The sequence below is a fragment of the Nicotiana tomentosiformis genome, chromosome 2 (genome assembly GCF_000390325.3).
Source record: "Nicotiana tomentosiformis chromosome 2, ASM39032v3, whole genome shotgun sequence".
NCBI classification, from domain to species: Eukaryota; Viridiplantae; Streptophyta; class Magnoliopsida; order Solanales; family Solanaceae; genus Nicotiana; species Nicotiana tomentosiformis.
Window position 1 is genome coordinate 78938416 of NC_090813.1, and position 25468 is coordinate 78963883.

Genomic DNA, 25468 nt, shown 5'->3' on the forward strand with positions numbered 1-25468 from the left:
TTGACTATCTCAAGCATAGAAAATTTCTTGAAGATCCCGAGGCATATCGGGCGCTGCGCACTAAAGCAACTCAAAATAACTTTAAGGGAGGTCAATTGTATAGAAGATCTTTCCAAGGCCCGTTGGCCCGATGTTTGGGGGGCTTTAGAAGCCAACTATGTCATTGGGAAGTCCATGAAGGGATATGTGGAAATCACTTAGCCGTGCATTCCTTAATGTTAAAATTAATTAGGGCATGATACTATTGGCCCCGGATGGAACAAGATACCAAGGCTTATGTACTGAAATGCGATAAGTGGGAACGCCTCGCACCGTTGGTACATCAACCGACAGAGCCACCACACTCAGTTTTGTCGCCATGGCCATTCATGAAGTGGGGGATGGATATAGTTAGACTGTTGCCACTGGCCCCCGGTAAGGTAAGCTTTCTTTTGATTTTAATTGACTATTTTTCTAAGTGGGTTGAAGCAGGTCCTTATCAGAAGATCGGCGAATGCGAAGTTGTAGATTTCTTGTGGGAAAACTTAATTTACAAATTCGAGATACCGAAAGAGATAGCATGTGATGACCCAAAAGGTTATCTTATGTTTTAGACCTCGAATCTACGCTCTTAAGTCTTAAAAATCTTATATTTATCCTTCTCGATTTGCGTGCGCAGTCCGTGCATAATTTCAGAAAGCCTTTATGTGGAAAATAGGAAAAATAATAAGTTTTGGAATTTAAAAGTGATTTTTAGTTAACTTTGATCAATGTTTTGTGTAAATGGACCCGGTACCCGTGTTCCGACGGTCTCGGTGGGTCCATAATAAAATATGAGATTTGGGCGTATGCCCGGAATCGAATTCCGAGGTCCATAGCCCGAGAAATGAATTTTTGACTAAAATTAAATTTCAGAAAATTAATGGTTTTAAAGTATATGCTTAATGCTTGATTTTGATTTGTTCGGGCTCGTATTTTGGTTTCGGAGCCCGGTATAGGTCCGTTATAATATCTAAACTATGTCTGTGAAATTTGGTAAGAAAAGGAGTTTAAATGACTTGATTTGTACCTTCGGTTGAGAAAATAATAACTTTAAGTGTTCTTGATAATTTCATTAATTTTGATGCTAAATCCGTAGTTTTAGGTGTTATTTTGGCGATTTGATTCCCGAGCAATTTTGTATGATGTTGTTAGACTTGTGCACATATTTGGTTTGGAGCCCCCAGGGCTCGGGTGAGTTTCGGATAAGCTACGAGGTGATTTGCAATTAGAAAATCTGAGATTTTGCTGCAATAGCTGTTCTGGTGTGCCCTTATTCGCGTTCGCGTAGGTAGTGTCGCGAACGCGAAAGGTAAAATGGCGGCAGAGGAATTTCTTTCTTCGCAAACACGAAGGACTGGTCGTGAACGCGAAGCATTGGGGGTGGCTCCCTTCGCGAACGCGATCAGTCCCCCGCGAACGCAATAGGTTAAGGGACCTAGGGGAGGGGGTCATGTTCTTCTACGCGAACGCGTCCACTGGGTCGCGAACGCGAAGTCTTGGGGGAGCTGCCTTACACGAACGCGTAGAAAGACTCGCGAACACGAAGGCCTTAGGCCGCTGTACATCGCGATCACGACAGGCCTCTCGCGAACGCGATGAAGGCCTGACCAGTGTTTTAAAACAAACTTGAAACACGGGTTTAAGCCATTTCCTCAACATTTTTCAAGAACCAAACAGGTAGAGGCGATTTTCAAGAGACATTTTATTCCCCAAAGTATTGTTAAGTGCTTCTAAATCATTTTCTTTTAATTACCCATTATATTTCTTTAATTATCAACTAAAAATCTAGAGTTTTCATGGTAGAATTAGGGGTTAGGGTAGAAACTAGGGATTTCGAAAATTTGAGGATTTAGACTTCAATTTAAAGTCAGATTCCAAAATCAATTATATATTCGGGCTCGGGGGTGAATGAGTAAATGTATTTTGGTCCGAACCTCGGGTTTTGACCAAGCGGGGCCCAGGTCAATTTTTTGAATTTTTGGAGGAAATTTTGGGAAATTGAATTTATACAATATAATGGATTCCTTTAGAAATATTTGATATTATTGAGTCTTTTTTGAATAGATACGAGTGGTTTGGAGGTGTATTCCAAAGAAAAAGTTGTGATTGGGAATTAAGTGCCTTTCAGAGCGAGGTAAGTGTCGTGTCTAACTTTGGCTTGAGGGAATATGTATTATGTGTTTATTTGACACGTGTTTGGTTGTTTAATACAATGTATAGGTGAGGTGACGAGCAACTATGCGTCGTTGTCGAGGCATAGCATGCGAGTGAAATTTTATTCTTGTCTATTTTGTAGCCTTAAATTCTACTATCCATACTTAACGAGTTATTTGAAATGTTGGGTGACTTATATCTGGTTTCACTGAGATTTGGTAACTTTCGAATATTGATTCAAGGTTGAGGTTACATTGTACTATTGATTATGGGTAAAATACTGGTTTCTTTGTGATATTCCTATCTATCCGTTGTTATTGATTCTATGATTTGTGAGGAGGAGTGTAAAGCACGAAGGGTGATGCCGTGCATGCATTATTTATAATCTGAGGAAAAGTGTAAAGCACGAAGGGTGATGCCGTGCATGCATTATTTATATTGTGAGTAAGAGTGTAAAGTACGAAGGGTGATGCCGTGCCATGATATGTGAGTGTTAATGCACGAAGGGTGATGTCGTGCCGTTCTATTTATTTATTTGGTGAGGTTGAGAATAAAAGCACGAAGGGTGATGCCGTGCAGTTTTCCTTTGCTGTTTTATTTGCTCAATCCGTTTAAGGATTTTCGGTTTAATTTTGTCTTTTCATTATTTTCACTCTTTATATTGTATACCCCCACTGTATGTCCCCTTCCCATTATTTCTACGTTATTTCTTTATTTACTGTTGTTGCCACTAGTATGATTATACTGTTCAGGTTATATGCGGGTGTCTTGTCCTAGCCTCGTTACTACTTCGCCTAGGTTAGACTCGACACTTACCAATACATGGGGTCGGTTGTACTGATGCTGCACTCTGCACTTTCTATGCAGATTTTGGTACCGGCTCAGGTTGATCGAGATTTTGCTATTGGTCCGTTGTCCGGAGACTCAAGGTAGATCTGTCGGCGTTCAAAGACCTTGAAGTCCCCGACTATCTTTTATGTCCTACTGTTTTCTTTCATTCAGACAATTGTATTTCTTTTAGACTATTACTTGTAGTAAATTCTAGAGTGCTCGTAAATTGTGACTCCAGATCCGGGTGGTAGTAATTAATACAGTTTTATAACATTCCGCACTTATTACATTTCATCTTAGTTAATTATTGTTATTTACTGAATGGAAATAAGGAATTGGTTTAATGATTCTCTAACGTTGGCTTGCCTAGAAAGTGAAATGTTAGGCGCCATCACGGTCCCGTCCGTAAGAAATTTTGGGTCGTGACAGTTGGTATCATAGCACTAGTTTGCCTAGGTCTCACGATTCATGAGAAAGCTTAGTAGAGTCTGGAGAATCGGTACGGAGATGTCTGTGCTTATCTTCCAGGGGCTATCAAGTTTAGGAACAAGTTTCACTTATATTCTTCTATGTCATGCAATCTTTCTTTCTCAATACTGATTGAACTCTTCTACTCTTATTATCTCGCAGATGGCGAGAACACGTACCGCTTCCTCAGCTGAGAAGCAGCCAGAGCCTCCAGTGGTAGCTCCTACGCGGGGCAGAGGTCGAGGCCGAGGCCGTACCAGAGACCGAGGCAGGGGCAAGGCTCAGTCTAGAGCCCGAGCAGCAGCCCCAACAGTGGAGCCTCAGATAGAGCTTAATGAGAAGGTTCTAGCCCAGACTGTTCCTACCGGACCAACTCAGGTTCCAGAGGGGTTCATTTCTACCCCAGTACTTCAGGACGCTTTGGTTCGTTTGGTGGGCCTTATGGAGAGTGTGGCCCAGACTGGCGCATTTCCCATGGCACCAGCAGTCTCTCAAGCTGGAGGAGGAGCCCAAACTCCCACCACTCCCTCTCCGAAGCAGATAGCTCCCTAGTATCAGGCTCTAGTAGCTCAGCCAGTCGGATTAGTTCAGCTGGTTATTGCGGCACAAGTTGGAGATGGGCCAGCTATGTCTTCTGAGGCTTTATGGAGATTGGACAGGTTTATCAAGCTCTTTCCTATTCACTTATGTGGTGCACCTTCAGAGGATCCCCTGGAGTATCTTGACAGCTGTCACGAAGTTCTACGGAACATGGTATAATGGAGACCAATGGGGTCGATTTTGCTGCATTTCAGATGATTGGTTCCGCCAAGAAATGGTGGAGAGATTACTTGTTGTCCAGACCAGCTGGGTCACCTGCTCTTACTTGGGATCAGTTCTCTCAGCTCTTCATAGAGAAGTTTCTTCTTATCACATTGAGAAAGGAGCGTCGCCTTCAATTTGAGCGTCTCTAGCAGGGCAGTATGATTGTTACTCAGTATGAGACATGTTTTGTGGATTTGGCCCATCATGTTATTCTTCTGCTTCCCACCGAGATAGAGAAGGTGAGGAGGTTTATTGATGGACTTGCTCAGCCTATCAGATTGCAGATGGCTAAGGAGACTGGGAGTGAGATTTCTTTTCAGGCAGCTGCTAATGTCGCCAGACGAGTCGAAATGGTTCTTACTCAGGGAGGTCAGGGGTCTGACAAGAGACCTCATCTAGAGGCAGGAGTACTTTTGGTAGAGGCCATCCTCCCAGGCCATTTCATTCAGCACTCCAGGCATCCCACAGTGCCCGATGTGGTCGTGGCCTCAGATGCATTATTCCGACCAGCTAGCCTATAGTGCACCACCAGCTCCTATTAGTGCATCTCCACTCCAGAGTTATCAGGGTGGCTATTCAGGTCGACAGGGTCAGCTTCAGGGTCAACAGTCACAACAACCGAGGTTATGTTATACTTGTGGTGATCCGAGGCACATTGCTAGATTTTGCTCTCGGGCAACGGGCAGCTCATAACATCAGAGTTCTCGTGCCATAGTTCCGGCACCATTTGCTGCACCACCTATTCAGCTAGCCAGAGGCAGGGGTCTGGTAGCCAGAGGTAGAGGCCAAACCGTAAGAGGTGGAGGTCAGGCTGTTAGAGGTGGAGACCAGCCAGTTAGAGGTCATCCTAGGGACGTAGTTCAGGGTGGTGGGGTCCAGCCCCCGTGTTATGATTTCCCAGGTAGGCCTGAGGTTGAGTCATCTGACGCTGTTATCAAAGGTACTGTTTCAATTTGCAGTAGAGATGCTTCAGTTCTATTTGACCCGGGATCTACTTACTCTTATGTGTCATCCTATTTTGCTTCCTATTTGGTTATGCCTCGTGATTCATTGAGTGCTCCTCGGTATGTGTCCACGCCAGTGGGGGATGCTATTATTGTAGATCATGTTTATCGTTCGTGTGTGGTCACCATTGGGAGTCTTGAGACTCGTGTAGATCTTATACTTCTCGACATAGTTGATTTTGATGTCATACTGGGTATGGATTGGCTGTCACCTTATCATGTTATATTAGATTGTCACGCCAAGACGGTGATCTTAGCCTTACATGGGTTGCCTCAATTATAGCGGAGAGGGAATCTTGGCCATTCTGCCAGCAAGGTTATCTCTTATGTGAAGGCTCGACATATGGTCGAAAAGGGGTGTCTAACTTATTTGGCTTATGTCCGTGATTCTAGTACGGAGGTTCCTTCCATGGATTCAGTGTCGGTTGTTCGTGAGTTTCCTGCAAACTTGCCGGGGATGCCACCCGACAGGGATATTGATTTCTGCATTGATTTGGCTCCGGGCACTCAGCCCATTTCCATTCTGCCATACCGCATGGCCCCGCCATAGTTGAAAGAATTGAAGGAGCAGTTGCAAGATTTGCTTGATAAGGGCTTCATTAGACCTAGTGTCTCACCCTGGGGTGCACCTGTATTGTTTGTGAAGAAGAAATATGGATCGATGAGAATGTGTATAGATTATCGACAGTTGAACAAAGTCATTATAAAAAATAAGTATCCATTGCCGAGGATTGATGATTTATTTGATCAGATTCAGGGTGCCCAGGTAGTTTCGAAGATTGATTTGAGATATGGCTACCAACAGTTGAGGATTAGGGCATATGATGTCCCTAAGACAGCTTTTCGGACTCGACTCGGGCATTTCGAGTTTCTAGTGATGTCATTTGAGCTGACAAATGTCCCAGCAACATTCATGGATTTAATGAACCGGGTGTTCAAGCCCTACTTATATTCCTTTGTGGTTGCGTTTATTGATGATATCTTGATCTACTCTCACAACTGAGAAGAGCATGAGCAATACCTTCAGATCGTTCTTTAGACTCTAATAGAGAACAAGTTATATGCTAAGTTCTCAAAATGCGAGTTTTGGTTGAGTTCAGTTTCTTTCTTGGGTCACGTTGTATCAACAGAGGGTATTCAGGTAGATCCTAAGAAGATTGAGGCAGTTCAGAACTGGCCTAGACCCACATCAGCTACAGAGATTCGTAGTTTTCTGGGTTTGGCAGGCTATTACTATCGATGTGTGGATGGATTTTCATCTATATCAGCCTCGTTGACCAGATTGACCCAGAAGGGTGCCTCGTTCAGGTGGTTAGACGAGTGTGAAGCGAGCTTTCAGAAGTTCAAGATAGCTTTGACTACGACACCGGTAATGGTGTTACCCATAGGTTTAGGATCTTATACAGTATATTGTGACGCATCTCGTATTAGTCTGGGTGCGGTGTTGATGCAGGGTGTCAAGGTTATTGCATATGCTTCGCGGCAGCTGAAGGTTCACGAGGAGAATTACCCTAGTCATGATCTAGAGCTGGCAGCCATTGTTCACGCGCTGAAAATTTGGAGGTACTATCTTTACGGCATGCCATGTGAGGTATTCACTGATCATCAGAGCTCGCAGTATTTGTTCAAGCAGAAGGAACTCAATTTGAGGCAGAGAAGGTGGCTGGAGCTATTGAAAGACTATGATATCACCATATTATATCATCTCAGGAAGGCCAATGTGGTGGCCGATGCTTTGAGTAGAAAGTCATCCAGTATGGGCAGCCTTGCTTATATTCCAGTTGGAGAGAGACCACTAGCATTGGATGTTCAGGCCTTGTCCAACCAGTTCGTGAGGTTAGATGTTTCTGAGCCCTACCGTGTTTTATCTTATTCAGTTACTCGGTATTCTTTGTTTGAGCGCATTAGAGATCGGTAGGATGACGATCCTCATTTGCTTATCCTTAGAGACACAGTGCGGCACGGTGGTGCCAAGTAGGTTACTGTTGGAGATGGCGGAGTTTTGAGGATGCAGGGTCGTATTTGTGTGCTTAATGTGGATGGATTTCGTGAGTTAATTCTTGAGGAGTCCCACAGTTCCAGGAATTCTATTCATCCGGGCACTGCCAAGATGTATCAGGACTTGAGGCAGATTATTGGTGGATGCAAATGAAGAAATACATGGTTACATATGTAGCTCGGTGCCTAAATTTCTAGCAGGTAAAGTGTGAGCATCAGAGACCTAGTGGTTTACTTCAGAGGTTAGAGATTCCTGAGTAGAAGTGGGAGCGTATCACTATGGATTTTGTTGTTGGACTCCCACAGACTGAGAGGAAGTTCGATGCAGTTTGGGTCATTGTGGATAGGTTGACTAAGTCAGCGCATTTCATTCCTGTGGCAGTTACCTATTCTTCGGAGTGGTTGGCAGAGATTTACATCCGGGAGATTGTCTGTCTTCACGGTGTGCCCGTGTCTATTATATCTGACCGAGGTACGCAGTTCACCTCGCACTTCTGGAGGGAAGTACAACGTGAGTTAGGTATGCGGGTTGAGTTGAGCACAACATTCCATCCTTAGACTGACGGGCAGTCCGAGCGCACTATTCAGATCTTGGAAGATATGATATGTCCTTGTGTTATAGACTTTGGAGGTTCTTGGGATCAGTTCTTTCCCCTTGCAGAGTTCGCCTACAACAATAATTACTAGTCGAGCATTCAGATGGCTCCCTATGAAGCATTATATGGTAGGTGGTGTCGGTCTCCAGTTGGGTGGTTCGAGCTAGGAGAGGCTCGATTATTGGGCACAAAATTGCTACAGGATGCCTTGGATAAGGTCAAGATTATTCAGGATCGACTCCACACAGTTCAGTCCAGGCAGAAGAGTTATGCCGACCGTAGAGTTCGTGATGTTGCATTCATGGTCGGAGAGAGAGTGTTACTTCGGTTATCACCCATGAAGGGTGTAATGAGGTTCGGAAAGAAGGGCAAGTTGAGCCCTAAGTATATCAGACCTTTTGAGATTCTAGAGAGAGTGGGAGAGGCAAGTTGAGCCCTAAGTATATCAGACCTTTTGAGATTCTTGCGTTGCTACCTAGTTTAGCAGAGATTCATCCGGTATTCCATGTGTCCATGCTTCGAAAGTATCACGGTGATCCGTCCCATGTGTTAGATTTCAGCTTTGTCTAGTTGGACAAGGATTTGACTTACGAGGAGGAGCCGGTGGAAATTCTAGCCCAGCAAGTTCGCCAATTGAGATTAAAGAGTTACCCTTCAGTTAGAGTTCAGTGGAGAGGTCAGCCTAGTGAGGCAGCTACTTGGGAGTTTGAGTCCGATATGCGGAGTAGATATCCCCACCTTTTCACCAACCCAGGTACTTTTCTATGTCCGTTCGAGGACGAACGGTTCTTAAAGAGGTGGAGAATGTGATGACTCAAAAGGTTATCTTATGTTTTAGACTGCGAATCTGTGCTTTTAAGCCTTAAAATATTATATTTATCCTTCTTGATTTGCGTGCGCAATCCGCGCATAATTCTGGAAAGCCTTTATGTGAAAAATAGGAGAAATAATATTTTTTGGAATTTAAAAGTGTTTTTTAGTTGACTTTGGTCAACGTTTTGTGTAAACAGACCCGGACCCGTGTTTTGACGGTCTTGGTGGGTCTGTAATAAGATATGGGATTTGGGCGTATGCCCAGAATCAAATTCCGAGGTCCATAGCCCAAGAAATGAATTTTTGACTAAAATTGAATTTCAGAAAATTAATGGTTTTAAAGTATATGATTAATGCTTGATTTTGATGGTATCAGGATCGTATTTTGGTTCCGTAGCCCGATATAGGTCCGTTATAATATCTGAACTATGTCTGTGAAATTTGGTGTGAAACGGAGTTTAAATGACTTGATTCGGACCTTCGGTTGAGAAAATAGTAACTTTAAGTGTTCTTGAGAATTTCATTGATTTTGATGCTAAATCCATAGTTTTAGGTGTTATTTTGGCAATTTGATCGCACGAGCAAGTCCGTATGATGTTGTTAGACTTGTGCGCATGTTTGGTTTGGAGCCCCGAGGGCTCGGGTGAGTTTCGGATAGGCTACAGAGAGATTTGCATTTAGAAAATCTGAGATTTTGCTGCAGCAGCTATTCTGGTGTGCCCTTCTTCGCATTCGCGTAGGTAGTGTCACGAACGCGAAAGGTAAAATGGGGGCAGGGGAATTTTCTTCTTCGCGAATGCGAAGGACTGGTCTCGAACGCGAAGCATTTGGGGGCGGTACCCTTCGCGAACGCGATCAGTCTCCCGCGAACGCGATAGGTTAAGGGACCTGGGGTAGGGGGTCATGTTCTTCTACGTGAACGCGTCCACTGGGTCGCAAACGCGAAGGCTTGGGGGAGCTTCCTTAAGAAAACGGGTAGAAAGACTCGCGAACACGAAAGCCTTAGGCCGCTGTGCATCGCGATAGCGATAGGCCTCTCGCGAACGCGATGAAGGCCTGACCAGTGTTTTAAAACATACTTCAAACACGGGTTTAAACTATTTCCTCAACATTTTTCAAGAACTAAACGGGTAGGGGCGATTTTTGAGAGCCATTTTCTTCCCCAAAGTGTTGGTAAGTGCTTCTAAACTATTTTCTTTCAATTACCCATTACATTTCTTGAATTATCAACCAAAAATCTAGAGTTTTCGTGGTAGAATTAAGGGTTAGGGTAGAAACTAGGGATTTTGAAAATTTGAGGATTTAGACCTCAATTTGAGGTCAGATTCTAAACCAATTATATATTCGGGCTCGGGGGTGAATGGGTAAATGTATTTTGGTCCGAACCTCGGGTTTTGACCAAGCGAGTCCGGGGTCCATTTTTTGACTTTTTGGAGAAAATTTTGGAAAATTTAATTTATACAATATAATGGATTCGTTTAGCAATATTTGATATTATTGAGTCATTTTGGAATAGATACGAGTGGTTTGGAGGTGAATTCCAAAGGAAAAGCTGTGATTGAGAATTAAGTGGCCTTTAGAGCGAGGTAAGTGTCGTGTCTAACTTTGGCTTGAGGGAATAGGTATTATGTGTTTATTTGCTACGCGTTTGGTTGTTAAATACGATGTATAGGTGAGGTGACGAGCATCTATGCATCGTTGTCGAGTCATAGCATGCGGGTGAAATTCTATTTTTGTCTATTTTGTAGCCTTGAATTCTACTATCCATGCTTAGCAGGTTATTTAAAATGTTGGGTGACTTATATCTGGTTTCACTGAGATTTTGTAACTTTCGAATATTGATTCAAAGTTGAGGTTACATTGTGCTATAGATTATGGGTAAAATACTGGTTTCTTTGTGATATTCATATCTATCCGTTGTTATTGATTTTGTAATTTGTGAGGAGGAGTGTAAAGCACGAATGGTGATGCCGTGGATGCATTATTTATATTGTGAGGAAGAGTGTAAAGCACGAAGGGTGATGCTGTGCATGCATTATTTATATTGTGAGGAAGAGTGTAAAGCACGAAGGGTGATGCTGTGCATGCATTATTTATATTGTGAGGAAGAGTGTAAAGCACGAAGGGTGATGTCGTGCCGTGATATGTGATTGTTATTGCACGAAGGGTGATGCCGTGTCGTTCTATTTATTTATTTGGTGAGGTTGAGAGTAAAAGCACGAAGGGTGATGCCATGCAGTTTTCCTTTGCTGTTTTATTTGCTCAATTTGTTTAAAGATTTTCGGTTTAATTCCGTGTTTTCATTAATTTCAATTTCACTCTTTATATTGTATTCCCCCACTGTATGTCCCCTTCTCATTATTTCTGTGTTATTTCTTTATTCACTGTTATTGCTACTAGCATGATTATACTGTTCAGGTTATATGTGGATGTCTTGTCCTAGTCTCGTCACTACTTTGCCGAGGTTAGGCTCGACACTTACCAGTACACGGGGTCGGTTGTACTGATGCTGTACTCTGCACTTTTTGTGCAAATTTTGGTACCGGCTCAGGTTGATTGAGATTTTGCTATTGGTCCGCTGTCCGGAGACTCAAGGTAGATCTGTCGGCGTTCACAGATCTTGAGGTCCCCGTCTATCTTTTATGTCATACTGTTTTCTTTCATTCAGACAGTTGTATTTATTTCAGACTATTACTTGTAATAAATTCTATAATACTCGTGAATTGTGACTCCAGATCTGGGTGGTAGTAATTAATACAGTTTTATAACATTCCGCACTTATTACATTTTATCTTAGTTAATTATTGTTATTTACTGAATGGAAATAAGGAATTGGATTATGATTCTCTAACATTGGCTTGCCTAGCAAGTGAAATGTTATGCGCCATCACTGTCCCATCGGTGAAAAGTTTTGGGTCGTGATGTAGACTGCGACAACGGGCCATAATTTATATGTGCAAAGGTCACAAAAGTACTTGAAGACTTAAAAACAAAAGGATCACATCATCACCCTATCACCTGAGCATAAATGGTCAAGCAGAATCAACAAACAAGGTGATTATCCAAAATTTCAAAAAGAGATTGGAAGTAGCCAAAGGCAAATGGCCCGAAGAGCTACTAAGAGTGCTATGGGCATATCGAACAATGGCTAAGTCAAGCACGGGGGAGACTCCTTTCTCTCTTGTGTACGGAGTAGAAGCCTTGATCCTGGTGGAAGTAGGAGAACCTACCCTGAGATATTTCCGGGAGGATGGAGAAATAAACAATGAAGCAATGTTGGTCAAATTGGAGCTGCTTAACGAACGCAGGGACTTAGCGCATATAGGGATGGCAGCCCAAAAACACAGAAAATCAAGATGGAGTGAAGCTGCCGAGAAACTGGAATGTGGCACACCTCAATAGATACTATTGCTGATAAGCCTCGCCTATACTGAAAATATATGCTGCACTATTTTTCCTTTCGCCAAGTTTTTATCCCAATTGGGTTTTTCCGGCAAGGTTTTTAATGAGGAAGCAGTGGAAGGCATACTGCGAAGGAAGATTCGTCAGCAGAAATAAGACCTTTAACTGACAAGGCATACAGGCAATGAGCCACTACAGAGCGGTTAGATAGTCTTTTGCTCGGTAGCAAAATTCCTACCGGGAAGCTAAGTTTGCTGCCGGGAAAAGATTACCCAACCGTTTACAAGTGCAAGCCATTAGGGGATTGTTAGATAATCTTTGGCACGATAGAAAAAGTTCCTAAGGGGAAGTAAGGTTTACTGTCGAATTGAGGATTATCTAACCATTCACTAGTGAAATCTTCAAAGGTGCAAAACATCTAGTGTCTAAATTCGCATTCTTCGCATTCAAACACTGGCGGGGGAATGATATGAGAATACGACAACAATGACTGTCTCATCAATTGGGACTACGAAATTTAGAAACAAAGTTGTATCATCGGGACTGGGGACTACGCGGCTAGCCTCGTAGAAACAAGTTGTATAAGTTAGTCACAAGTAATGTGAATTTCTTTTTAGCATAACTAAATCTTATGTACTTTTGAAAATGGAAGGAATAAAGCAAAGTCCCTTTATTTTATCTTGTTTCTCGTCCGAAAGATGAATTAATTTTATTATTTGAAAGTTTAACAAGTACTACAAATGCTAGTGTCGTAATGAACATGGGATGTCCTCTTCAAGAGCACTTTAATCATAAGAGGGCCCTCTTTTATGAAACCCTCACGATAAAGGGTTGATTCCGAAAGATCTTACGCCCGAAATCCATATGCTCTCGGGGGAAAATATACCTGAAACCTTGCATAATTCAACGTAACGAGAAAACCTTGCGCAATACTTAAATGAAAAATATGCAAAGAGAAAAACTTGCACAATACTTAAACGAAAAATACTTATATTCACAGCAAACATGCCAAGTAGCACAAATAAAAAGGTATGGAAAAGAAAAGAAAGCAAAAAACTAAACTACTGCACCCCCGGAATCCGGAGGAAGAGAAACATCTGCACTCCCGGGAGAAGAAGGTGGATCTGTCGCCGACTCAATTTATTGGCCTTCAGTAACATCCCTTTGCAATTTTTCTTCAGTTTTTGAGAACTCAGAACTGGAGCCAGAAGAGTCAGTAGCATCAGGTTAGATCGGGAGACCCTTTCGGGAAGTTGACTCCAGCTCACGGGCCTTAGCGATTTTGGCATCAAATTCAATGACGCCCGCTTTGGCCTCTTCCAAGGTTTTTCTCCTCATGCTATACATAAAATATGTTTTTTTCAACAATGAGGGAAGCTGCTCGGCGTTGAAGCTCTTCCTTAAGATAGTCAACCTCGGTCGAAAGGCTATCCCGCTCAGATCTAGCGTCCTGGAGGCTGACATCAAGGTCACGAAAAGTAGAATTAAAAACTCTATTGTATTTCATGACTCTCTTATGCCTTTCTTCCAATTGGGCATACTTCTCCTCGACAAAAAACAACTTCTTCATCTTTGGAGTTAAAGGCTGCCTCCAAATTATTCAATCTTTTAGCAGAGCGAGTATCACGATCGGATGCAACAACAACGACATTATGGACTTCAACCCACTTGGCCCTAGCCTCTTAAAATTGTACCCTTAATAGAGAGGCTGCATGGCCAAGGTTCACTACCACTTGCTCGCTTTGTTGCAGCCGATCATCCAACTCAACGGCCTCAACAGTTCATGCTTCCAGTTCCGAGAGGCGAGCAACAATTTGATAGGGGGTGAGTTCCTCCTTATCAAGAATCAACCTTTGAAGGCCCATGGAAGTGTGAGCACCTAATTTTTGACCATATTTAAATTTTTATGACCTTTTACGGTGTAAATATTTTTAGGGGTTTAATCTACAGTTTGTAAGGAAGTTGTCCTATAGAATAAAAGTGCAAACTCAAAACCATGCCATAACAAAGATAGAAGAAACAACAGAGGAAATAACGATTATACCGCCGCTGCGTTATGCATGCCATTGTTCAACAAACATCCCGAGAGAGATTTTATTTTATTCCTATCTCTTTCTGAATCCAGAGGCTTAAGATAATTAGCAAGTTCCATCGGTCGGGACAACAAGTGGCATTCGGTAGAAAATGAGAGGGAAACGCTCTTCCTCCTTTGAGGATCTTCGGAGGGTGCAGAACAATTATGCCCCAAATTCCCATGAACTCGGGACTGGGGAAGAGGGACATCCTCCTCTCGGGCGACTGCGACCTCTGGAGATGATGTAGCAGTTGCTGGTGGCGAAGGTAAGGTTGGCGAAAAAAGAGATGAAGCTGATGGCATTGTAGGTTGATAAGCAGTTGCTGCAAATGCAATTCAAGTTATTGGTTGCTCATCAACCGATGACGGAAGAGACTCAATTCCAAGCCTCACTGTACAGGGCACAACGACTAGGACTCAAAAGTGAGAGTTAGCGTCTTCCACCAAATTATATTCCCTCAAGAGCACCGGGGCGTCATCTTCGGTTGGCGTAACTAGCTCAAGAGATTGAGCATTCTATTGAGCTGATGAAGGTCACAGTCTTTTATATATATAAGACTCATCGTCACTGGCTCCTCCATCATCATCGATCACCACACTGTCAATGGCCGGCTCGGGAGCGGTGCTCATCACCACAGCATCCGCGAATGGCTCGGGCGCGATACTCTTCACATTTTTATTTTTACCCTCGTCCGCGGAGGAACTCCTCCTTTTTGGTTGCTTGTTCTCCGACCGGGGACTCTGGGGAGAAACACTTGCACTAGAAGCAGGTCTGACGACACTTGTTCGGGCAAAGGTCTCCATCAACAATTGCGCCGCATCTGATGGATAAGCCAAAACATCTTCCTCGAGAATGGTAACGGAGCCCTGGGGTAGACCTGAATTCAATAAGAGAGAGAGGTTAATCGATTTTATTATACGAAAGGTAAAAACGAGATGAGTTCGTCCTACCATGATTTTTTGCCTTCCACCCGTATTTAAGGGCCACTTCTTTCCTCGTGCGGGTCTCGAGCGTAGTGACATCCAAAATCTTCTGGACCCATTTGTCCAAGCCTTCAGCCCTTGGTGGTGTCCACCGAGTTGTTGAGATAGGGAAATAAGAAGGATCAGTAACAGTGTGGGACAATCTTTAACTATAAGAAAATACAAACGGTGAACTTACGGGTATGGTTCCATGATTTAGGAAATGATGAAGTCATGGCGAGGATGACGTCCCTTATAGTAACTATAACACACCACGCCATCCACCCGTAGTCGTTGTCATCATCCATGCTGGTGAGCAAAGCATGGTGACCACGTTTGCTGAAATTTATCATTCCCCCACGAAATATCTTGGGGGAATTAAGGTTCATCAGCCAAGCCAGAGAGAGTTCTTCCCCCGTCTCCTGGCATAGCCGCCGAAGACAAGCAATGGTCCGCCACATAAAAGGGCTCACCTGTGCCAAACAGGCCTGGTAACTGATAAGTGTGGATTTTGATCACTTAGTAGCACCTTTTTGCTTTTGTTTTAGTCAAAGAGTATTGATTTATGTTTTCAAAACTAATGAAAGTGTGTAAATTGCAAGAATGTTGGAAGTTTGGGCTCTTATGATGAAATCCAACTAAAAAGGAGTGTTCCGACTCACAAGGTAAGAAGGGGTACAAAACTTAAGAAGTGCGGTCCGCAGAAAGATTTCTACGGCCACACAAGAAAATGTTGATAGTAGAATTCCCTCTGCGGCCGTAGAACAAGTGAAAGATCCCAGCACAGTTTTAGCTAATCTGCGGACCGCACATGAATTGTGTCTGCCGCAGAACAAGGTATGCACTGACAAATGATTCAAAGTTCAGAAAGTGTGAAAATGACCAAGACTTGAAGCCTTGCTTGAAATGCGGACCGCATAAAAATTGTGCGACCACAGAAGATCTTTGCAGCCGGAGACCAGAATTATGCTGCTGCAGAATCCAAGACCCTTCCAGTTGAATAAATTTGCGGACCGCACATGGTATTGTGCGGTCGCAGAACCTCCCAAGGGGCATTTTCGTCAGTGAATTTTGGGCCACTATAAATAGACGAGGATCACATTTTAGGTCAAGTTTCGAAGTTTGAGCTGCTGCAGCCGTTGTATTTTGCTATTTTTGGAAGTTTGTCACTATTTTAGGATTTAAACATCATATTTTATCATTTTATTCTTAGATTATGAGTTTAATTAGTATTTCTTCTTTGTTTTCTTCATTTCTCACTATGAGTAGCTAGATTCTTACTAGGGTTGTGACCCAACCCTAGTGTGTAAACCTTAAGGGTATTTCATTTAATGATTGTTTATGATTAGGTGTTGATTATTTAGCCTTGTTTATATGATAATTTTAGAATTAATGATTGCAAACATTGATTCATGCCTATTTTACTTGGTCTTTGCTTCAGAAAGAGAGACCTAGTTTAGAAAAACTTGGCTAACAAAAAAATGGGCTAATTAAAAGTTTGATTAGCCTAATTAAAGCGTTTGAACTAGAGATAGTGAGAACCCGACTTGAGCTCATATCAACTATTTAGCTTGATACCCATTTGGGCTTGAGAAAGCCAAATTGGGCAAAATCACTCTATGATCGAGAGGTATTGAGTGGGTAACATAGAGTTGAGAGCTATAATACACCCCAATAAACAAAATAAGTGTTAACGTATTTAATCCATTAGGTGAACACCTAGATTGAGGTCGCATCCCTAGGCTTGTTAACTATCTAAAAAAAATACCAAAACCAATCATTCGCTTTTTAGTTTATTCTCTTACCTTAAAATTGTTAGAGTAAAATTAGAATTAGAAATCAAAACCCTTTGTTTGGAAGTGCAATTTAATTGTTCCATTTGCTTTCGTCAAGTGTATACCCCTAACACCTATAGTAACTCCCTATAAAAATCGACCCCGACTCTTATTGGGTACTATTCTTCCAACGACCGTTTTCACTCACTATTGGGTGCGGATTAGATGTGGATCAGTAACGAAGGCAAAACTTCAAGTTAACGGAGTCAAGCCCCCGCGCAATGAGAAGATACATATAAACATACATAAAACTCTTCTTAAAAAAGGTTACCCGCTCCACCAGGTCAGGAGCGATGATGTTTAAATCTTGACAACCATAACCTTCCTTCACAACAGGGATGCTGAAAGGATGCATGGAAGAAGGATACACGCAACAACCCATGTTCAGGGGTTAGTTGTAATAAGCTTTTTGGAAATAATGGTACTCGCCGTGGGAGGAGAAACATCATCAACATTTCCTTTGTTCTTTGAAGAATTGGGATTTTTGCAAGAATAAGCCATATTTACTATAAGGGAGTAAGAAGTTTCTTTGAAGAGAAAGGGTAAAGAAAGTTAGAAGGAGTTGAGTAAAGAAGTCGAAAAGGTTCTAAGAGGTTGTGAAGTGTAAAAGAAGTAAATTGAAGTGTATAAGTAAAAGAATAGGTGGCTAAAGTTGTGGTTATAATTACCTCGAGAATCGGCGAAATTATTGTTGAATCGTGGGATGACGCATGTTCGGGGCATCAAATGCGAAGAGATGTGCATCTAATCAAGCACCCGAAACTTTTCAGAGGGGATAGGAGAATTTTTCGCCAAAAAAAGTATCTTTACCAATTTTCCGGTGACACAAGGTTATGCCACCGAAAAATAGGGGGACTATATGTATAGGGAAAATATGTTCATATTAAATGTTCGTATGATAAAGCGACACGTAGCGCCGAAGACAGAAGTCAATCAGGTCTGAAGGCAACAATTTTGTTTGTTCCCGAAGGGAATGGTGTTCTTGCATGCCAGCCGATATCATTTAATGGAGAATATTCTATAGCAGTAGGCATATAACCTGTTACAGAGAATATGACATTCACTGCTTACGCATTCTTCAATGGCTCTCATAATTGTCATTTAAGAAGGGCTTGATCCTAGTACCTTGTTCCCTAGATGCAATTATAAATAGTGAGCTCAACAACCATTGTAAGGGGACGAATTTTCGGACAAGCATATACTATACTTTGTTCAAAGCTCAATAATATTTTATCTTCTTACTTATTAATATTGTTAACATTGCCAGAATAAGGAAGCTCTACTCCCGAAATCAGAATTTTTTGTCGTTTTATCTCGATATCGATTCACTTGTCTATAAAATCACGTATAAATTTAACGGTACCGTTTTACTCGTAAACAAAAACTACATATTAAAATGCTTACTTCAAATAGCCTTTCCAATAATTTATAAAATGGATCAAATTATTTTGAACCACAATAAAGAACCATAGAAAATAATTATGCTAAACTTAAACCATTCCATACTACTAGAAATGTTTTGACTAAAAAGGAAGAAAAATTAAATTTGAATAGAAATAGAAACGAGCGAGGCTAGAGACGGTAGCCAATGAAATTGTAGATGGGAGCCCAACATGGCTAGTGGAAGCCGCCTTTAAAATGAAGCCATGCAGTCGAATGTGAGACGCTGTGAAGTGGCAGTAAGTACTCCCTACTTCTCTCTCGTCCATTTTAATTGATTTTTTTACCTGTTTTTCGTGATCCATAATATTTTATTTTTTCAAATTTTAAAAAAGAGTTAACTTCTTTTTTCATAGTAACCTTTGGAATAAAGAGCCTAGGAATAATTATTGTATTTTCAATGAACAAATTAATAAGGTTAATATGGTCAATTTCTATGTTAATTAATGCTAAAAGATAAATTCCTTAATATGTGTGAAAACAACCAAAAAATCAATTAAAGTGAACCGAAGGAAATACAAATTAAACATATAGTGACATTAATACTCCCTCCGGTCCACAATAAGTGACAATTTTACCTTTTTATTTTGGTCCAAAATAAGTGTCCATTTACATAATCAAGAAAGAATTAATTTTATTTTTTAAAAATTTGCCCTTATTTACATATTCCAATGTGTCAAGGTAATAAATAATTAAGGTTAATTTAGTGAGTAAATTTTTTTTCTTTATGAGTTCTTATTTTCTTATTGAATGTGTCAAAGGTAAAATGGTCATTTATTGTGGATCGGAGGGAGTAACGAATAAGTGTTTCTTTTTTTCTAGGAAAAGAAATTTAATACAGGAGAGAGACATTCAAATTTAAACTCACAAATTGTGTGAGAGACCACGTTAATTAATACCACTACTATAAATATTGGTGAAATTGAGGTTACTTCTTTTTATTTTTATTTTTATATTTTTTACTTATAAAGGGGATTCTTCAAATTTGATGACAGCTAACACTAACCCTGAAAGCAGGAAAAGGCACCCCGCCGTAAAATGTAGTACTGGTTAGAAAGTTAAGTGGAATAATAGCTACTACTAATGAAAATGTAACCTCAATATCAAGAGCTCAACGAAATATTGATGCATAAATATTGATTTTCCAATCATCAACTACTTGAAACTCATTTGACCTAATTAATTCAGACTCACGTCGTGTAAGATTCATTCAAATGAAAATTATTTCTTACGAGGAATATTTTATTTTCAGTACTCGAACACAAGATATTTTATTAACGCACAATTAGAAATACGCTAAAAATCGACCAAAGTTGGTCGGTTATGACCGATTACCGACCAAAACGCGACTATTAGGGTGTGAATGGTGTTTTGATGGTTGGAATGACTTATCGACCAAAGTTGGTCGGTAGCTTAAAACGACCATCTAGCAAGTTTAAGTACTTATCGACCAACTTTGATAGGAAACATATTTTATTAATTTAATTTTACCGACCAAAGTTGGTCAGTTTAACTAAACTATATATATATATTTATTAATTATTAAAATTAAAAAAAAATCGACCAACTTTAGTGTATTCATTATTTGTATTACAAAAGTGTTCACGGATTACATTTATATTATTTAGATAGTAAATATAAAAGTAATTCAAAAGTTTGACCAATGTTGACGTAATAACCGACCAACTTTGGTCGTTATTTTGTAGAAAATAACAATTACCGACCAAAGTTGGTTGGTAAATGCTTCCCCTGCATTTACCGACCAACGTTGATCGGTAATTTTAAATATAAATTCTTAAATATTATAAAATATTTTAAATAATAAAATAATTATTAAAATTTAAAAAATTAGGTCCAGATTACCGACCAAAGTTGGTCGTTAAATGCTTTCCCTGCATGTACCGACCAATGTTGGTCGGTAATTTTAAATATAAATTCTTAAATATTATAAAACATTTTAAGTAATAAAATAATTATTAAAATTTTTAAAATTGGGTCCAGATTACCGACCAACGTTGGTCGGTAATTCAATTTTTTTTTTGATTAAGCTAGTCTGACCAGCTGGGCCAATTCGTTGACCAATTGCCGACTAACGTTGGTCGGTATTTAGTTTTAAAAAAAATATAAAATATTTTTTTTCCAGTTTCCATCCAAGTTGGACGGTTTTTGGTTGCCTTTTTTGACCGACCAATATTGGGCGGAAATATTTGATCGATTTTTAGCGAATTTCTAGTAGTGACGGTAGATGAAATTTATCCATATTGCGTCACTCATTAGTGGTGATGCTTAAATAGTGTTGGTCCTTCTGTTCTTGCGCCATATCTTCTTGATTTATCACATATACCTGATATATTTCATAGAACTTCTAAATGTACCATTTTAGAATGGTGAAACTATTGCAAATAGATGCACTTTTCAGGTAGCAGTTGCAAACATATTTATTACCATTAATAAATTCAAAATATATATGTTTTCTGAATTTTGTAATAAAATATATTTAGTAAAACAATGCACACCATTTGCCTAAAAAATGGTTCATGCGATGTTATTATATCAGTATTTAACTTACATATATTGAGAATATAATATATATATTTTTACAGTGTTAGTGTAGGCTAATTATGGTCGTGCATAATTTGGTAAATATTGAATTACTGTACCGAAACCGAAAATTTTGGTATTTGGTATTCGATATTTTGGTATTCGGTATGGTATTTGGTTTAAGTTTTTAAAAAATATGGTATTCGGTATGGTATTTGGTATTTTAAAATGAAATACCGAAATACCGATACCGTACCAAAATATATATTATATTACATGAAACATATATTATTAATTATAACATAAATATAAAAAATCTAAAATTTTAGTTTTCTTTATTTTTTAAGTTCATTAATTAACTTTAAGCAGGTAAGAAGACATTTCTAGTGACCAAATTTATTCTTTTATGTGCAGTTTCCTCTCTCTAGGTTGATATTTACTGGTTTTGAATAAAACTTTTGTCAACAAACGTTTTTAGTTTTGTACTTTTGAGTAGTTTAATTAAGAATATTATAATCTATGATTCTATGCATTTGCTAGTATTCAAACTGAATAAATCGAAGTTACCGAATCGAATAAACCGAAACTGAAAGGAGAAAATCAAATCATACCGAATTATATTAGGTACGATATTGGTATAGCATTTTAAAAAATCGAATACCGAAAATATCAAATCAAAATATCTAAATACCGTAACGTATGGACCGACGAACACTAACCGGTTATAGTTAGGTAATTCTCGTGTCTACGATATTACTACCAAACTCGATTTATTTGATAATGTAAAGAAAAAAATGTAGTCATGCATAAAAGTTAAAGTGAAACTTTTAATTTATTTATGATACCCCACGTACGCACACCCTTACTATTTTGGGGGTTGGGGGGGAGAGAGGGGGAAGCTGTAGAGATGGTTGCATTCAGACTTTATCTCAAAAGAGAAGGGGACACGTTGCCATAGTAATAAACAGAGGACGGCCACCGAATTCCTTTGACTTCCCTTTGTTTTCTTGTTTTCTAATCCTCCCTATATATATACCTCTTCCCCTTATACTTGATCTCCACCAATATTTGTGTCTTAATTTCTCCTTCCCCACAAGACTTAATATAATTACTACTCTCCTTTCTCTCTATTATTCTTTTTAATTAATTTGCAGACAAAAACTTTAAAAGAAACCCAAGTGAAACTACTACAATACTCGCCATGGGAAGAGCTCCCTGTTGTGATAAAAATGGACTTAAGAAGGGTCCATGGACCCCTGAAGAAGATCAAAAGCTCATTGATTACATTCAAAAGTATGGCTATGGAAATTGGAGAACACTTCCAAAGAATGCTGGTATTTTTCTTCTCTTATATAGTATATCATTCTTAGACTTGTTTCATGCATCAACTAATTATTAAAAGTTGTATTTTTTAAGTTTTAATAATTGTTTTGGTATTGTGTAGGACTTCAAAGGTGTGGAAAGAGTTGCAGGCTTCGTTGGACAAACTATCTAAGGCCAGATATTAAAAGGGGAAGGTTCTCTTTTGAAGAAGAAGAGACAATCATTCAACTGCATAGTGTTTTAGGGAACAAGTAAGTCTCTTTATTTAATCAAATCTTTGAAAAGATGTATGTACTTTTTTGTCATAATTTAATTATTACTATAAAAATTTCTCATTTTCTCTATACATTTGGACTTGTTTGAATTGATAGATTCTACATATCCAAGTCTTTGTCATGTTCCTAGAGTTTGATTCTAACTTTGCGTCTTTTTTTTTTGGCCTTAGGTGGTCTGCTATTGCTGCACGTTTGCCCGGTAGAACTGATAATGAAATCAAGAACTATTGGAATACTCACATAAGAAAAAGGCTTTTGAGAATGGGAATTGATCCAGTAACTCATAGTCCACGCCTTGATCTTCTTGATCTTTCTTCCATTTTAAACCCTTCACTCTACAATTCATCTCATCAAATGAATCTTTCAAGATTGTTTGGTCATGTGCAACCTTTGGTAAATCCTGAAGTTTTGAGATTAGCTACTTCTCTTTTATCCTCCCAACGCCAAAACTCTAACTTCCTAATGCCAAATAATCTTCAAGAAAATCAAATATGCAATCCCCAAGTCCAAAACCAATTGCCACAAATGGTCCAAATTACTAGCCAAGTTCAAACCCCTATTCAAGATATTCCAACTTGCACCACTTTATGTACTACTTCATGTGTTCCATTTTCAAGTGAAGCTCAACTCATGCAACCACCTCCAAATATGGAACAATTCTCATCAAATCTTGAAAACATTAGCTTACAAAATTGCCAAGTAAATGAGTGGCAAAGCAATGGGGTTCCTTCAAATTTAACAGATGATTATTTTGCTGTACAAAATTATGGGTACTATCATGAGCTGGATGATTCCATCAGGGATCCTCCACCGTCCGATGCTTCAACATTTCAATCCAACGATAGCAACAACTTCAGCTTCCAATCTGTTTTGTCTACTTTATCGACGCCTTCATCAAGTCCGACGACATTGAATTCAAACTCAACTTACTATAACAACAGCAGCAGCACAACTACTGAAGATGAGAGAGATAGCTACTGCAGCAATATGTTGAACTTTGATATCCCAAATATTTGGGATTCCACTAATGAATTTATGTAATTTTACTTTTTTAAGAAACCAGATAATACAGTTCGGAAGAGGTGTTTTTTTACCTCTGAGCTTTTGGACATGCTGTTGATTCCTGAAGAAAAAAAAAAGAATTATCTCTTTAATTAGGTGCTTAATTTCTATTTTCTTAACCTCATTTTATCATGATAGGAAAGAACCATTCTTTATTTTCTTCTCCAACTTAAATAGAAGTTCCCTATACAATAACGTAGATTAAATAATTTCGAGACAATTTAGAATTTAGAATATTATGGGTTCGACTTTAGATTTTTAGTACAACTTATTTGATTTACTACGTATAAATTTATTATTTGTACATATTTAATGTTTATTTTGATATATTTATAGGTTTGAGCCAAAGTATCTTATGCACGACGTCCGCCTCTATATAATTTATTTGTCTATGTGTATTTATTTTTAATTGATGTCTCAAGTGATAGACAATAACTAGTAACTAGAAACAATATAAACTAAACTAAAAGCATTTAAAAGAAAAAATATTTGCATTGATATCAATGACTTTCCATAACCATCAATTCATCCGTCCATTAATATATCTTCAACATATATAAACTAAAGATTCTATAATTTATAACACTATATACGTAGTGTCATGAGACAAGAGTCCTCTAAAAAATATTAGAGAGATGATGTTATGATTCAACTTAAAATACTTTAATTATTGGTATGGATAGACAGCTCATAACCCAAGTCACAATCATATCAAAGACTTTCCTCATTTAATCTTTATTTTGTAAGAAAATAATAAATTAGTACTCTTTCTTTAATATTTTCAAATAAATTATGTCATGTCAGTGGAAAAGTGACTCTATTCATACCCCAAGTGGTCGATGATCATCCAATAATGGAAATACAAAATCTAATCGATATTTTTTTTTATCTTAGACGCCAATACGGTTTCATAGATCCCAACAGTCAACACACCGGCGACAACGTCGCCGACTATGGTGGCCGGAGATTTTAAAAAGGTGACACGTGTTCTCTCTAGTTGTCTTTTCACGTACAAATAAAGTAATCTATAATTGCATGGGTTGTGTATTAAAAAGGGATAGCTTAAATAGAAGCTTTGACCATTGAGAGTTGTACGTGGCAAAGTACCAAAGGTTTCATTAAGTAGGATCACTTTCCTCCCAAAAATAAGAAAAAGAAAATTTAAAAATTAAATATGGAAAAAGAAACCTCCAAATAATTGCTAGCTTTATTGAAAATCTTGGCATGGCTCTTGTGCTATTTTTTTGTCTTTTTAGTCCTTGCCGTGAAATTAATGAGGCTGTGAGTCACGTCAGCAGCTAGTACACGTGGACTCAGTGGTACAAAATGGTCCCACAGAAAGGTTGCGTGGGTAACTGGTTGACCCGGTGATAGAAATAGACTCGGTTATAATATCCGTATTTATTAATTAATTGGGATAGAAGTGAAAAGTTTGCTGACCTTTTTTTATCTCTAATAATTGTCCTCTGGTACAGTAATTATCATTATAAACAATTTATAAGTCTGTATTAAGAGCTATTAAGTCAACGATTATGCTAAAAATCAAGGTTAACAGTGTCTTTTGCAGGTATTATAAGACAAGTTCAAAATAATATACCAAAACATTAAAAAGAAGCAGGTTATACATAACTCATGTACCACAGCATAGTAACTAGTAGTATCTTGTTTAAGCAAACATGTAAGATAATTCAGTTCCCTCTTAGAAATTAAAGATTACAACTTTTGCCAATCAGATTTAAGTTTTGTCCACTAATATGAAAATTTTTACACGCTCAGCGGCGAGAAGCTCATTAAGAGCCTGTTTGACCATGACAAGTTTTTCACTTTTTTTCCGAAAATGATTCTTTTTTTTTTTCGAAATCAG

At 39.2% G+C, this 25468-nt stretch overlaps 1 protein-coding gene across 1 annotated transcript; it reads left to right on the forward strand.

The window, feature by feature from the left end:
- Nucleotides 1–21995: 21995 nt before the first annotated feature.
- LOC104119624 (transcription factor MYB41-like) lies at nucleotides 21996–23651 on the forward strand. Its single transcript, XM_009631178.4, has 3 exons — nucleotides 21996–22278; nucleotides 22389–22518; nucleotides 22713–23651. Exons 1-3 carry the CDS (start codon nucleotides 22146–22148, stop codon nucleotides 23581–23583), a joined length of 1134 nt encoding a protein of 377 aa, XP_009629473.1. The 5' UTR covers nucleotides 21996–22145; the 3' UTR covers nucleotides 23584–23651.
- Nucleotides 23652–25468: the final 1817 nt, after the last annotated feature.